Genomic DNA, 14,842 nt, shown 5'->3' with positions numbered 1-14,842 from the left:
ATGGAGGTGTATGTTTGTTTTGTCCTATAGGGCATGTTAATTGCTTTGTGCTCCTCTACTCCCCCCTCCCCCCCCGCCCCGCCCCCTGCCAGTTCATTGTAAGTATTTAGTCACCTTGCTAAGAGTAGGTGAAAATGAAAGCTAAAATAAGCTATAATTATATTCAGCATTGGTGATATATTACTCTGACCGAGGAATGTAAATTGGATTTGGATATTACACAGTATTAAAGCTGACCTTCTAAGGTTAAGGTATAAAATTCGTTACTTTGTCACATGTGACCAGTGATATTTTTTTCCCCTTTCAGGATGTTTCTTATATTGATTTTGAGCAAAATAACTTTGTGTTTCCCTAGGTGTTTATGTAAGATTATTCTTGGAAGTAATTAAAAATTTTTCTTACTACAAAAAGTAGGAGTTCATTATAAGAAAATAGATAAAACACAAGCAAAATTAAGAAACAAATGTGTAATATCACCTACTTAAAAAGGCACTATATGGAAGTGTGTGTGTGTCTACTGAAGAAGTCCTTTTGTTTGATGCTATTGGTTTTTAGGGCTAACACAGGGAATGATAAATGATTTACATATGTCCTAAATATTCTTTGGATTCAAAAGATTGAACATTTTTTTTTTTCCTCTATACTTTTGATGAGGAGGTCAGAGTAGCACCTACTCTACTTTTGAGTAGAAATAGATGATTATATAAACCACATCCATGATGCACTGTCTTCCTCATATTGGTATTTTAAGGTGGAACAGAAATGTAGAGGCTCTTATAAAGTATACAGAATTCTTTTGTAAAGTCTTTTTGATGTCTCTCAATAGTAAACACTTGTGTTCACGTCTACTTCTCTGGCGTTTTTTAAAATGCCATTTAAAAACTTTTTCAAAGCATTAGGCTTGGTTTTCATAGAAATAGCAGCTTCTTTGGCAGTGACTTGTCTGTTTATGTAATTTTTATTAAATTAATTACAGTAATAGGTACACCTGGCAAAAACAGATTTGGAAACAAACCTCCCCTCCCATTGGTTCTAGTGGGGGTTACGTGAGCATAACAAGGCAGTCCTACTTCTCCCTGCCAGGGAGGTACCATGGAGGCCAGCTGGGGAGCTCAGACACCCATCCATGTCCAGCAATAACAAGAAGCCTCTTTCTGTGGTATCAGCAGAGGCCAATTGGAGAGCATGGACTTGTGTGTTCACCTGGCGGTATTGAGGGGATGCCTGTCCTCCTTCCTCCACCTGAGCTGTATCATAGGAAGCCAGCTAAAAAAACAAGAAGTTGAAATAAAATCCGAAGTATCATAACATAATAACCTGTTTCCAGGTTTCAATATAGAAAACCTGTCACAATAAAAAGGAGGAAGGTTTTAAACTGAGTGCAAAAAGACCTTTACTAATAGACGACAACAATGAGTTGTCAGAGATATTTGAACATTCTAATAAAGATGTTCAAAGGAGCCATCCTAAAGATGTTTTAATGAGCAAGTATGAATATGCCGAAAGAAAAAAAAATAGTCTCCGTAAAGAAATAGAAGAAACTTTATTCTTTTTAAAAGATCAAATAGAAATTTTGGAATTGAAGACTACAATAACTGAAATGAAAAACTTACTGGAGGGGCACAACAACAAAATGCGAGGATGAGAGGAAAGAATTGGTGATCTGCAGTGTAGAATAATAGAAAATACCCAATCTGAACAGAGAGGAAATGAAAACCAAAACCAAAACAGAGCCTCAGGCAACTGTGGCACTATAATAAAATATTTAACATTTTGTTATCCAAATCCTAGGAGGATCTGAGGGGTGGGAGGATAGCAAAGTTACATGAAGAAATAATGGCTAAATATTTCCCGAGTTCGGCAAAAGACCTAAACCTACAGATTCAAGAAACCTAGTGAAACTGCAAATAGGGTGAACCCAGAGAAACTCACGTTAGGACCTTCCATAGTCAAACTTCTGACAACTGAAAACAGTAAAAAATTCTTGAAAGCAACCCGAGATGCCACTTTGGATATGGAGAAAACCAATGGCATGACACTGGATTTCTCTTCAGAAACTATGGAGGCCCAAAGCATGTGGTAGAAACAGTTTTTAAATAAAGAAAGCCAAGAACAGCCAGCTCAGAATCTTGCGTGCTGTGAATGTATCCTTCAGGAGTGAAGGCAAAATCAAGACATGCTGAGATGAAAGAAAACAAGGGGAATTTTTGGCCTTAAAAGAATAGCTAATGATATTTTCTAAACAGAAAAATAATAAAAGAATAAGAAAAAGAATAAGAAAATAATAATAATAATAAAAGAAATACAAGAAGGCATCCTTGAAATACTGGGAACAGAAAGTGTACAGTGTAAATAAAAATGTGGGTAAGTGTACTTTCCTTTCCTTGAATTTTCTAATTTATGTTTGGTAGAAGCAAAACTTATATCTGTCTGATGAGGTTCTCACTGTACATAGAGGAAGTACTTATAACAATGATACTCTAAATGGGGAGGGTAAAGTGCATACAGGGAGATGTGTTAGCTTGGGGTGCCATGATAAAAAGGCTGCAACCTGGGTGGCTTAAACAGAAATTTATTTTCTCAGTATTCCAGAGGCTGGAAGCCTTAAGGTCATGGTCAGGTGCCCTCAGGGTTGGTTTCTTCCGTGGCCTCTTTCTTCGGCTTGCAGGTGGCTGCTGTCTTGTAGTGTCTTCGCATGGCCTTTCCTCTGTGGGTGTGCAATCCTGGTGTCTTCCTCTTACGAGGACATTCGTCATACTGGATTAGGGCCCTATCCTTGTGATGTCCCTTAACCTTAATTATCTCTGTGAAGGCCTTATCTCCAAATATTATCACATTGTGGGTGTGGGCCTGTATGTATAAATTGGAGGGATACTATTCGATTCATAACGGGATGGAAGACTTGTACCATTTGCACAAGCGTGTGAGATGATGACGCCAATAAGCTTTGGTATATTCTGATGTACCTAGAGCAACCTCTAAAAAGCTGTAGGAGCTATAAATAAAAAATACAATAAATAAATCAAAATGGAATTCTAAAATAGGTTCAAGTAAACCACAGGAAGGCAGGCAAAAGAAAATGAACAAACAGAATGAACAAGATCCAAAAAATAAGTACTAGAGCTTAACATGTCAATATTACATTATGTGTAAATGGTTATGCTAATTAAAGGAGACTGGCAGAGTAGATTAAAAAACATCACCTGATTATATGCTTTCTATCAGAAATTCACTTCAAATATATTGATATAGACAGATGGAAAGTGAAATGATAATAAGACATATTATGCAAACATTAATCAAAAGGCAGTTGTGGCTGTTTTAATATCCAATCATTTAGATCTCAGAGTAAAGAAAAAGATTGATTTTTAAGAGTCAATCCACCAAAAGACCCATCCTAAGTATACATATCAGGCTACAGATGTCCACAATATATGAAGCAAAAATACTAGAACTGAAGGGAATAGATAAATCCACAATTAGATATGGAGACTTCACAACTCAGTCAATAATCAATAGAACACCTACGCAGAAAATCACTAAAGATATAAGAACTCAACACTACTATTAAGTAAAAGTACATAATGCATAGTATATAACATTTCAGTTAATAGCAGAATACACATTCTCTTCTTAGAACATGTACCAAGTTAGACCATATCCTGAGCCACAAAGCAAACCTCATCAAATTTAAAAGAATTGAAACCATACCAAATGTGTTCTTCTACCAAAAGACTCAAACTAGAAATCAATAACAAAGATAACAGGAAGATATCCAAACATTTGGAAAGCAGACAACACACTTGTATATAATCCTTGAGTCAAAAGGGAAGTCTCAAGGAAAATAAAAAGATACACTGAAGTTAATGAAAATACATTTCAAAGCTTGTGGCACACATCTGAAGTTGTACTGAGAAAGGGAATCTGTAGGACTAAATACATACATTAGAGAAGTAAAAGGGCTCCAATAAATAATTTTAGTTCTCACCTTAATCTAAAAAGCAAAATAGAATATAAATAAGGTAATGGTAAAGAGTAGAATCAATTAAATTGGAAACAGAATAACAATAGAGGAAATTGGTGAAACAGGGATGTAGTTCTTTGGGAAGATTAATAAAACTGATAAACCTTTATTATTGATGAAGAAAAGAGACAAAATGCCAGTATTAGGAATAAAACAGAGTATCACCACAGACTCAATGTCGATAGGGTAATAAGGCAATACTACAAACAACTTTAAACACACAAATTTGACAACTTATTTGAAAGACTAATTCTTGAAGAAGAAAGTACTACAACGTACCCAATATGAAATAGAATATTTGACTAGTCTTCTAGCTATTAAGGAAATTAAATTACTATTTTAAGAGTCCCTAAAAGATCTTCAAGTACAGATGCTTTCACTGGAGAATTCTACCAAAGATTTGAAGAAAAATTAATACCAATTCTACACAGCCTTTTCCAGAAAATACAAGAGCAGGGAACAATTCACAATTTATTTTATGAAGCTGATACTGATAGCAAGCCAAACAAAGACAATAACAATCAAAACCCCAAACTCCAGATTTACAAACTAATGTCCATCACGAATATAGACATGAAAATCTTAACTGAAATGCACTATATCAACAGAGCTAAAGAGGAAAATCACGTATCAATAGATGCAAAGATTTGACAAAAACTAAACTCTTCTAATAAAATCTCTCAGAAGAGGAAAGACGTTATGGATTGAATTGTGTCCCCCAGGAAAATGTTAAGTCCGAATTGGCGCCTTAGAATGGGACCTCATTTGAAAATTGGGTCAATACAGATGGAGTAAGATGAGGTGATAAAGGAATAGAGTGGGCTTTTAATCCGATTTATGTTCTTTTAAGAAGAGAGACACGGTGCCATGTAATGGGAGGTAGGGAAATCCTGGATTAGCCGTTAACACCGGAACCTAGGAAGAGGCAAGGAAGGGGTCTACCCATAGTCTCAGAGGGAGCCCAGCCCTTCTGACATTGGGCTTCTAGCCTCCAGAACTGTGAGAATGAACTTCTCCTCTACGTATTCTATTTCGTGGTACTTTGTTACAGCTACTCTCGGAAACTAATACCGAGGAGTACTTTCTCAATTTGATAACCTAAATCTACAAAAATTCTCGAGCTAACATTAAATGTGAAAGGCTGAATACTTTCCGCCTCACACTAGGGATGAGGCAAGGATGTTTGCTTTCACCACTCTTGTTCAACACAGTGCTGGAAGTTCTAGCCATAGTGATGAGGTACAAATGAAACAAAAATGTATAAATCCCAAAGGAAGAACTGTAACGGTCTTCTTTGTAGATGACATGTTTACATAGAAAAGTTGAAAGAATCTGTAAAAACTACAACTAATCAGTAGGTGCAGCAACATTGCTGGATTCAAGATAAAAATCGACTGTATTTTGCAAGATGCAAAAGTTTCAGAGCTGTGTTGTACAGCAGTGTGCATATATATCGTTGATAATACTGCCCTATACACTTCAATATTAAGAGGAAAATTTTCACCTGAAAAAAATCGGTTATATTCTTTCACTAGCAATCAGTTTTATGCTGAAAACTACAAAATCATAATGAGGAAAATCAAAGAAGTTCTGAATAAATGGAGAGCGATCCTTTGTGCTTGATGTTTACTTGATTGAGTTAATGGCCAAATTCAATTCCTTGCAGTTTTGAGACTGACATCCCTTTTTTCTTGCTAGCTGCCATGTAAGGGTTGTCTCAGCTTCTAGAGGCCACCCACACTCCTTGGCTCCTATTCCCCTTTCTCTGTCTTTAAGCTTGTAAACTTTGAGCCCTTCTCATGCTTTGCATCTCTCTTCTGCCTCATCTCTCCAATCCCGCGGGGAAAGGCTTTCAACTTAAGTAAATTAGGTTATTAGGTTGAACTCACCTGGGTAATTTAGGGTCATTTCCCTATTTTAAAATCCTGTGATTTGTAACCTGAATTTCCTTTTCTGTTTCTTCTTTTTGGTATATCAGATCATCATAGCTTCTGCTGTTAGGACGTGGCCATCTCCCGGGTGGGGGTGGGGGCAGGGGTGAGATTATTCTGCCTACCACATGTGTTAATGGCTTCCCATTGCCCATGACATTGTATAGAGTTTTTTTCAGAAGCTCCTTCCTACCTTTTTGGTTTTACCTCATACAGCCGTTTCTGGAACTCGGCACAGACCATTTCTTTTAATGGCTTTGCATGCATTCCCAGTGCCTTAGAAACAGCTCTTTCTCTGACTTAACCTTGAAAACTCAGGTCAGACATCAGTTGCTTTGCTCCTTGGAGAGGTAGATGCTGTTATCTTCTGTTCCCTTAGCACCATGATTATAGCATTTATTATATTATGGAAATGATTTAGCTCAACATTTGTTTCAACCACTAGTCTGTGATGTTTTCAAGGGCAGAGAACATGTTTTATTCAGTTTTGTATTTGTCATACCTATTGTAGTATTAAGCACACAGTGAGACCTTCATAAAGGCTGACTTTGTTAATGAACACTTGTTTGAGTAGTAATGAAACATCACCCTTTGAGCTGCAGTCAATCAAGTCCTCAAGTGTGCTAAGGACAGGGACTCCAGATTCATCATCCTTGGTTCAGTATGGATAAGTACCAGTTCTGAAATCAGAATTGATGTATTTGGCATGAAGGTTGGATCAGGCTCAGTGATACTGCATGGGAAGCGTCATTGCTTTATACTTTTTTTCTAGGTATGTAAAGTAAGGGTGTGAATCTGGGCATCAGCAGACCTGGATGCTATTTCTAACTGACCATAACCTCTCTCTGTGTCTTCTTTTCTTATATATAAAAATGGAAGGAGATTCAGTTTTATTTTAAAACCATTTATTGAATGCTTAGTCTATTCCAGGTGCTGGGAAATTTAAAGACAAATTAGAAATGGTCCCTATTCTCCAGGTGTATGTGACTGGTAAGGTTGCCCTTAGGTTGTGGTTGGTTTATTCTTGCTCTGACAATCTATGATGCATTTATCTTTACCTTCCTTGGAGCACATTTGGGAAGAGAGGTGATAACTAACTTAAGTCTGTGGGAAACATATACATGGATAGTGTCCTTGGGCCAGGAAGTAAATCTGAGACCTGATTATTGCCTCTTCTGCTCATTGAGATGACTGTATTTGCTTCATAAAGCCAACAACACCTAGGAAACCACTTTGCATACCTTTGATTTCATCCTGTGTCTCAGGAAGCAACAACTGAATTTCAAAGCATAAGCTGCTTTGAACATTTTAAGATGGTTTGAACATTTAATCCTAGAGACCTCTCTTTCTCCCTCTTTTTTTTTTTTCCTTTTGTTACCTCTTCACCTCTTTTTTTCTCTTACATGGAGCCCCCTGCTGGGAAGTGCTAAATGGCAATATACTTAGAAGTTTTTCTTGAAGCAATTAAAAAAGAAGAGTTTGATATTTCCTGTTACGGAATTTTAAGAGGTAGATTTTGTGTTAAATTAGTACTTAGCACATTACTTTTTGCTGTTTTTAAGCAATTTTTCCCCATACAAATGTCATACTAATCTCTATGTCATTTCTATTCATGAGGAAGAAACATTTGCACAGTGCTTATTCATCCATGAATGCAGTTTATAGTTAAACCGCATAATGCCTGATGGTACTATGCTGACAGGCACAGAATAAATAGAACAGATTTTGTTTCCTAAAGATTGATCATTTATAGATCAGTTGATAATTTTTTTTTCCAGGTTGCTTCTTACATTGATGATGAGAAATCTTACTTTTGTAAAAAGCTATGGATTTCAATGAACCTCTGTCAGCACCACAGGCCTACCTACTCAATATCACTTTTTATCTTGCACGTCTTTTCCAGAAAAGATAAGAAATAATATTAGCCCCTATTTTTAAAAATCATGCTGAAAATAGTAGAGGTGGGGACCAAGGTTTTGAAAGAATGGGTTTGTTAGTGACAACTTGTTAGTACAACAATATGCTGGCCTTGCAAATTTCTAAGAAAACAGAGAGCGTTTTTACTTAATTTGTGTTTTAATATTTCAGTAAGTACCAGCTTTTTATGTTTAAATATTATATATATGTATTTTTTTTTGTTATCAAGCATCTTTGTTTCCTCCCCTTGTCCCCTCACTTTGTTTTTGATGTATTTTATGAAATGTATAGTCTGACTTTCATTAGGCTATTACCATTCTCTCCGATTTTATTCAGAAATTAATTTCTACTACGAGTTAAAATATTGCAGTGTAAAATAATTTGGTGTAATGTCTCTTTACGTTTAATTTATTAAGTTTATTTTATAGAGAAGTAGTTCATACGTAATATGCTTGAGTGAATGTAAGTTTTACTGCAATGGCTTATATTCTATAGTTCAGAAGAGTTATTTAGTGGGTCCAAAAATAGTTAATATGAGACCTTCTGTGGGTCACAGCATTCTGGTTATAACTGTTATATTAAGGGTGATAAATTTATTTATTTATTTATTTATAATTTTTTTAATGTTTATTTATTTTTGAGACAGAGACAGAGCATGAACAGGGGAGGGTCAGAGAGAGAGGGAGACACAGAATCTGAAGCAGGCTCCAGGCTCTGAGCTGTCAGCACAGAGCCCGACGCAGGGCTTGAACTCACGGACCGTGAGATCATGACCTGAGCCGAAGTCGGACGCTTAACCGACTGAGCCACCCAGGTGCCCCAAGGGTGATAAATTAAAAAACAAACAAACAAACAAACAAAACTATGTTCTATTAATTAGACCAAAAGACTTAACTTGATTTACTTGGATCGATAAGCTTCCTAAATTCTGTAGTAGGCTTCACCATGAGCATATTAAGTGAAACAAAGTTTATTTTGTTATATTAACCTAGTTTTAAATTATTTTGGTATAAGGCAGTTTTAGGAATAGTGACTTTATTTTCCACAATGATTGAAAGGGATAGCCATATGAATAATCCTATATCATTTATGTTAGCTTTTGAATGTCTCCATGGTTATACTTTTGCATATACAGATTGTTAAAAATTCACTTCAAAGGAAGTCCCGCTTGGAGACACTAACACAGGAGGGCACGATGAATACAGTCTGTCCACGTGTGTCAGTGTCGGCCCCAGTAAAACTCTCAAGTTACTCTTTATATGTTTGATTTCAGGCTTCCCTGCTTCATGTGAAATAAGAATAAATACGGAGTATGATGTCAACAAGGCAAACAGTTAAGCAGATGCTGTAGGTGTTTCATGAAACATGAAAGTGAGACTTGAAATGCCTACAGGTAATCTGTGTGTTGCTGATAGTGGAGAGTAAACTCGTCACTTTTGAAGTAGCATCCTGGTTTGAAAACTCTGACTTCTATTCAACTTTTTTTTTTTCTCACCTTCACTGTAATAGTGATTCCAGGCTTTTCTTTTCCTAGGAGGGTATCAGAGTATGTTTCTTGCTTAAGTACATTCTTGAATTAGTTACTCCATGGCTTTCACTGGACAGGGAGGAGACAAGTGAAATAGTTGACAAGTGTCTGCCAATCTAAATGACAAATAGCTTTTTTTTTTTTGGTGTGGTAGGAATCAGAAATTCTGAACATTTATAAGTGAGTAAGCTGTATTCACAAGTGTACAAATGAAGAAGATTTTTTTTTAAACAATATTTGTTTTCATTTAAAAATGTTGTGTTTGGTTTTCTTATTGTCATAGGAAATGTTCTATTGTGTCTTAAGAAAATGGTATTATATCTTGGTATGTGACTTGTTCTTAATGTTTATAATATTTTGCTTTTGGTTATTGGATGAAACTTTGTCTTTAAAGTTCGATTTTTCAAAGGCCACACACACACACACACACACACACACACACAATCATACATACAAACACATATACAAAGAGGTAAACACAGTTATATATCCTAAAATTTTCTTTCCCCTACTTTTTAAAAAAACAGATGATATTCTTGTTCAAAGCTTCCTAAATCACCACTGGAAAAAAAATTGTGTTAATTCCCATTAAGGTAGTTTTTCTATAACCAAGGTAAGCAATTGTCTATTGGCAGTGATGTCCTAATTACATTAGTGTACTGTGATTATACCAGTGGGTTTATGAAAAGAGGTGGTTTGGTCAAGATGAAAATGTTCATTTAAAAATAATGATGAAACTCTTAAAACAATCGAACTTTGAAACTTGGGAAATTAGGATGCATTTCAGTGGTTTGAGAAATTTTCCTAAGACTTTTCTTTTCAATACGTACATCTGAGTTCTCCCTCTTTAATTCTTTTTTTTTTTTTTTTTAAGTTTATGTGTTTTATCTTGAGAGAGAGAGAGTGAGAACCAGTGCAGGAGAGGGAGAGAGAGAGGGAAGGAGACAGAGAATCCCAAGCAGGCTCTGCACTGTCAGTGCAGAGCCTGGTGTAGTGCTTGAACTCATGAACCCTGAGATCATGACCTGAGCTAAAACCAAGAGTTAGACTCTTAAGCGACTGAGCCACCCAGGCGCCCCTTCCCTCTTTAAATATTGCCCGATTTCTGCTCTTTGTAAAAGTTTAAAGTGAGGCTTATCCAGGGGTTTGTTGGTAAATGTTTAATGGCCAGCTCTCTGGGTGGGGGGAGATGGGGTGATTGGCAGCATTTGCTGATTTCTGCATTGTGTTACTTCCCACGGGGCAGATTCTAGCTACCAACACAATGTTGCTGGACACGGAGCACGAAAGTGATGGACATAGTCTGGTTTATCCCATCACTGCTCTCACAAATAAGATTATGTATCATGAGTGATTTTGCACATGATATTCTTGTGTTGTATTTATGATTAGAATATAACAAATATGAAATATTTGTGAGCATATCTCATTGTGATATTCTAAACTAGAATACTGACCATGCATAACTGCCTTTGTTTTTTGTTTTTTTGTTTTCCTGTTTATCAGTTGGGTGGAAAGTTTTGGACATGAGGGGCTTGGATTATTACTGGACATTTTGGAAAAACTGATTAGTGGCAAAATGTAAGTATATTCATTTTTATTTTCAATTAAGCTACATTTGCATGTCCAGCGATAATCCCAACAGTGATGTTTTTTATGCCAATGCAGACAAGAAAAAATTGTAAAGAAGAAGCAGCATAAAGTCATACAGTGTCTAAAAGCTTTGATGAACACACAGGTATGTACATAGGTAATTACATTGTATTCGTTCTTCACTGGTACTTACAGAATTTGTATAAAATAGAGTTGTGTGTAGTACAGAATTTGCACTGAAGTGATGTACTGCTTTGATAAGCTATTGAGTACAAATCCTTGTGGGTGGGTTGATCCTCCCTTTCTACCCTCCTTTCTGTTCCCCCCTCTCTCTTCCTCCTTCCTTCTCAATTTTCAGAAGTATAGCAAAAATAAGCTTTGAAATCATACATGATAATTGAACGTGATCTGCAGTAATATTTATTATCAAAGAATCCAGTGGGAAAGATTTAGTTTTCATAGCCTAGAAATTTAAATCTACAATCAAATTAATGTAAAAAGGTGTGAAACGATTAGAAGCAGGTCCCCAAAATGGAGCAATGATGCTTCATACAAGTAATATTGAAACCAAAGGCAATATGGCAGGTCTGCAGAGTTTGCAAATTTGAAGAGGATACGTAAGAAGAGAGGAACACTTGAAGCTCCTATCTGAAGTTAGATTTTTCGGACAGTGTTCCCATTTTTAAATATTGTATACTGTTAATTGCAGAAATTGGCTCTATCACATGGCATGTCTTTAGCTTCAACACCTAAACATATCTACCTCATGATGGGTACAGTAATGATCGGTGTTTTAGTTGCCATTAGACAGCAGGAGAGGAATTTTACCTGTGGTGTTAGGATGATTTGTGTTTCACAGCAAAACTGCCTGTATATTTCTGATTAATTTCAAATTTTTAATATTTTGTCTTACATTTTAAAAATAAGCCTTTAGAGCCTTACACACTTAAGTACTGGTACTTCAGTTATTAACATTCATATTTCTTTTTATTAAATGTAGCAAATACTTCTATTTTCCTTTTTTTCTTTTTTTTCTAATGTTTATTTTTGAGGGAGAGACTGAGTATGAGAGGGGAAGGGGCAGAGAGAGAGACGGAGACACAGAATCCAAAGCAGGCTCCAGGCCCTGAGCTGTCAGCACAGAGCCTGATGCAGGACTCTAATTAAGGAGCTGTGAGATCATGACCTGAGTCACACTTCGATGCTTAACTGACTGAGCGACCTAGGCGCCCCAATATTTTTTAATCCTTCATGTCTTATTTATTTTTCAGCATTTTCTTGAGCTGAGATTTCTGTTTTTGCACAATGAGATATTTTTCACCTCCCTGCCTTCTCCAATCAGATATGATTTTCTTTCTTTTCTTTTCTTTTTTTTTTTTAATGTTTTGTTTTTTGAGAGAGTGTGAGTGGGGGAGGGGAAGAGGGAAAGAGAGTAGAGGATCTGAAGTGGGATCTGCCCTGACAAGCTGACAGCAGCAAGCTCCTTGTGGGGCTCGAACTCACGAACTGTGAGATCACAGCCTGAGCCAAAGTTGGACGCTCAACTGACTGAGCCACCCAGGCGCCTCTAATATGATTTTCAAGGGGAATATCTGATGTAGAAATCCTCTTTATATTGTTACATATTCACATATATTCTATATTTGAACGGATTGTTCTGTGAGAATTAGTTTTTAGTTAGACTACATATTCTTTTTTACAATATGTCTTAAGAGTAAATGAAGAAAGCGATTTTTCTATCCTGAGGACATAATATTGCTTTAGAGAGGCTCCTTGTAAATTGAGAATATAGAAATTGGAAATTTCCCTGATGATAAGGCTGACAGTAGAGAAAATCCAGGAACATTTTTTTAAACTAAAGGGGCATATGGATCATTCTTTGATTTTGGGAAGAATACCAGGATTAAAGTGAGATGAGGTGGTGTACAGAAGCAATTTCCTACTTCAGACTGACCTGGGGAGGGAGTCAACTTTATGCATTTAGGTTCTGATTGATACAGTGTGTTCCCTTATAATGGATTGCTTTTGCTTATAGTTTGTATCTGTGGAGCTGGAATCTATTTCCATTTGTGTTGATGGCTATCATCTGTGCTAATAAGAATAAAAAGTTGCTGATACTTGAAATTATTCTATTTTCTGAATTCTAAACTTAATAATATATGAAATAATTTTTCGCTAAAGTCCCCCTCCTCCCCAAGATTTGTTGATGGTTTTTCATTTATGTCACTGTGTACTCTTTACAAGAGTTCCTCGAATAATGAAAAAAATATAGGCTCTGAGAGGGGAAAAAAAGTGGTACCTTCTTAGGCACTAGTAATTATGTAATTAATGAGTAAATCTGGTAACAGATGAAAGTGAGTTTCTTATAACAGTAAATTGGACTAAATAGTATTTTCTAAATGGAAAAATATTTTTAATATTAGGGGAAACAATAAAACGATGAAAAGTTAAATATGTTTAAGAGGTGAGTAGAACAGGGGCTACATTTTGGTCTGTTAACATTTTGTGTGTTGCTTTAAGGTATGCACCCCCCAGCATAGGTGTTTTGCTCCTGAAGCCAGCCCCCTTCCCAATGTTATCTCTGCTACTGGGATTAACTCACCATAGGTAGTTAGTGATTGAGCATCAGGATTCATGCCCTATTGAGTATCGTACTCAAGGATTTAGGGCCTTCACCTTGTCCTACCTAACACTTTTCCAGGGGCTTGACATTCTATCTGTTAGGTAATAATGGGCCTCAAGTAGAAAGCAAATGGAACCTGGCTTTATTCCTTGATTTAGAACATATGAGTTTTCATGGAAACCAGAGTGGCCCCTTGATATTCAGTAGAGAGACACCTTAGACCTTCCAAAATTTGTCACCGCCTCTCTAACGTTCTAATAGGCTTGATTTAATGCACTTTAAATGCTAGCACTGGTAAGTTGATTATTTCTTTCACAGAGTCAACAGTTTTTGTTTGCTTTGCTTTGTTTTTTAAATAATTGAACAAGAGTAATTTTAATGAAGTAGGCGGCAATTCTGTCTTTAGTTCTAGATGCTCAGTGGTGGTAATCTGGCCTCATTCCAGTCTTAAAATGAGCGCGGCATGTTTTTATGTTAGCAAAGTCAGAATACTGCCGATGGTGGAGCTTTGGAGTTTAGGAAGTGCTAGTGAAAACTCTGAAATCAGAGAATGCTCGTATTTTGCTCTCTACGCATAATGGTTTAGTGCTAGAGGACTTCACAGAGAATGTAGTTAGTATCACTTGGAGGAAATCGGTATGAGTTGTTTTGAGTATTTGGAGGAGCCACAGGACTCTGATTCCAGACGGGCAGGAGTTGGCTAAGGACATCCAAGTGGGTGGGAAATGAAAGGGAAATGCTTTACTGAATCCTCTGGTTTCTCAGGACAGAGGCAGCTCTTTGGCACTTGGTAATCATTGACTGATTGGCTTTTTGAATTGCATCTAAGTGGTACTTTATAAACCTCTGACAATTCCCTATAATGGTTATTGAAGAACATTGTAGTCCTTGGCCCCATGCCTGCTTTCTCTTTCTTTGTTTCCAGTTAGGAGACAGCCCAGGGCATCACAAAAGGGATCATTTCGTGACTGGCTTAGCTATCTATTTGTAAACTTTTCCCTGCCACCAACAAGACCGAGATGTCTCTCCAGAAAGCATATCCTGGGCCCTTGGCCCTTCTGCCTGTGCTGCTTCCTTGGTACCTGTGTTCCTTAGATGATGGTTGAAAACAAATGCAGTGTTTTCAGCAGTGTGACGGCTTCTTTATATAAATGACGTAGGCACGATAGGAAAATTAGAAATAAGATTTCATACCACTCACAGCATTTGGGTCTAAGCTTGTTATA

At 36.6% G+C, this 14,842-nt stretch overlaps 1 protein-coding gene and 1 long non-coding RNA gene across 7 annotated transcripts in view; one reads left to right on the top strand and one right to left on the bottom strand.

Moving 5' to 3' along the window:
• DIAPH3 (diaphanous related formin 3) overlaps nt 1–14,842 on the top strand; it is a 510,352-nt gene that overhangs the window by 128,711 nt on the left and 366,799 nt on the right. For 5 of the 6 annotated variants that reach the window (XM_045478449.1, XM_045478422.1, XM_045478414.1 and 2 more), the window contains 2 exons: nt 10,907–10,981; nt 11,069–11,138. In XM_045478449.1, coding sequence (XP_045334405.1) covers nt 10,907–10,981; nt 11,069–11,138 — 145 coding nt within the window. Of the gene's footprint in view, nt 1–10,906; nt 10,982–11,068; nt 11,139–13,798; nt 13,911–14,842 lie in introns of those variants that run through there. The other variant, XM_045478452.1, reaches the window with a different exon arrangement.
• Nucleotides 2,557–13,743, bottom strand: LOC123598341. The gene is made up of 3 exons (XR_006712552.1): nt 13,596–13,743; nt 6,149–6,296; nt 2,557–2,707 (listed from the first exon to the last, which is right to left on the bottom strand). It is a non-coding gene; the product is annotated as an uncharacterized LOC123598341 (long non-coding RNA).

Source organism: Leopardus geoffroyi, chromosome A1, assembly GCF_018350155.1.
Source record: "Leopardus geoffroyi isolate Oge1 chromosome A1, O.geoffroyi_Oge1_pat1.0, whole genome shotgun sequence".
NCBI lineage: Eukaryota > Metazoa > Chordata > Mammalia > Carnivora > Felidae > Leopardus > Leopardus geoffroyi.
This window is presented reverse-complemented; position numbering and strand designations above follow the sequence as displayed.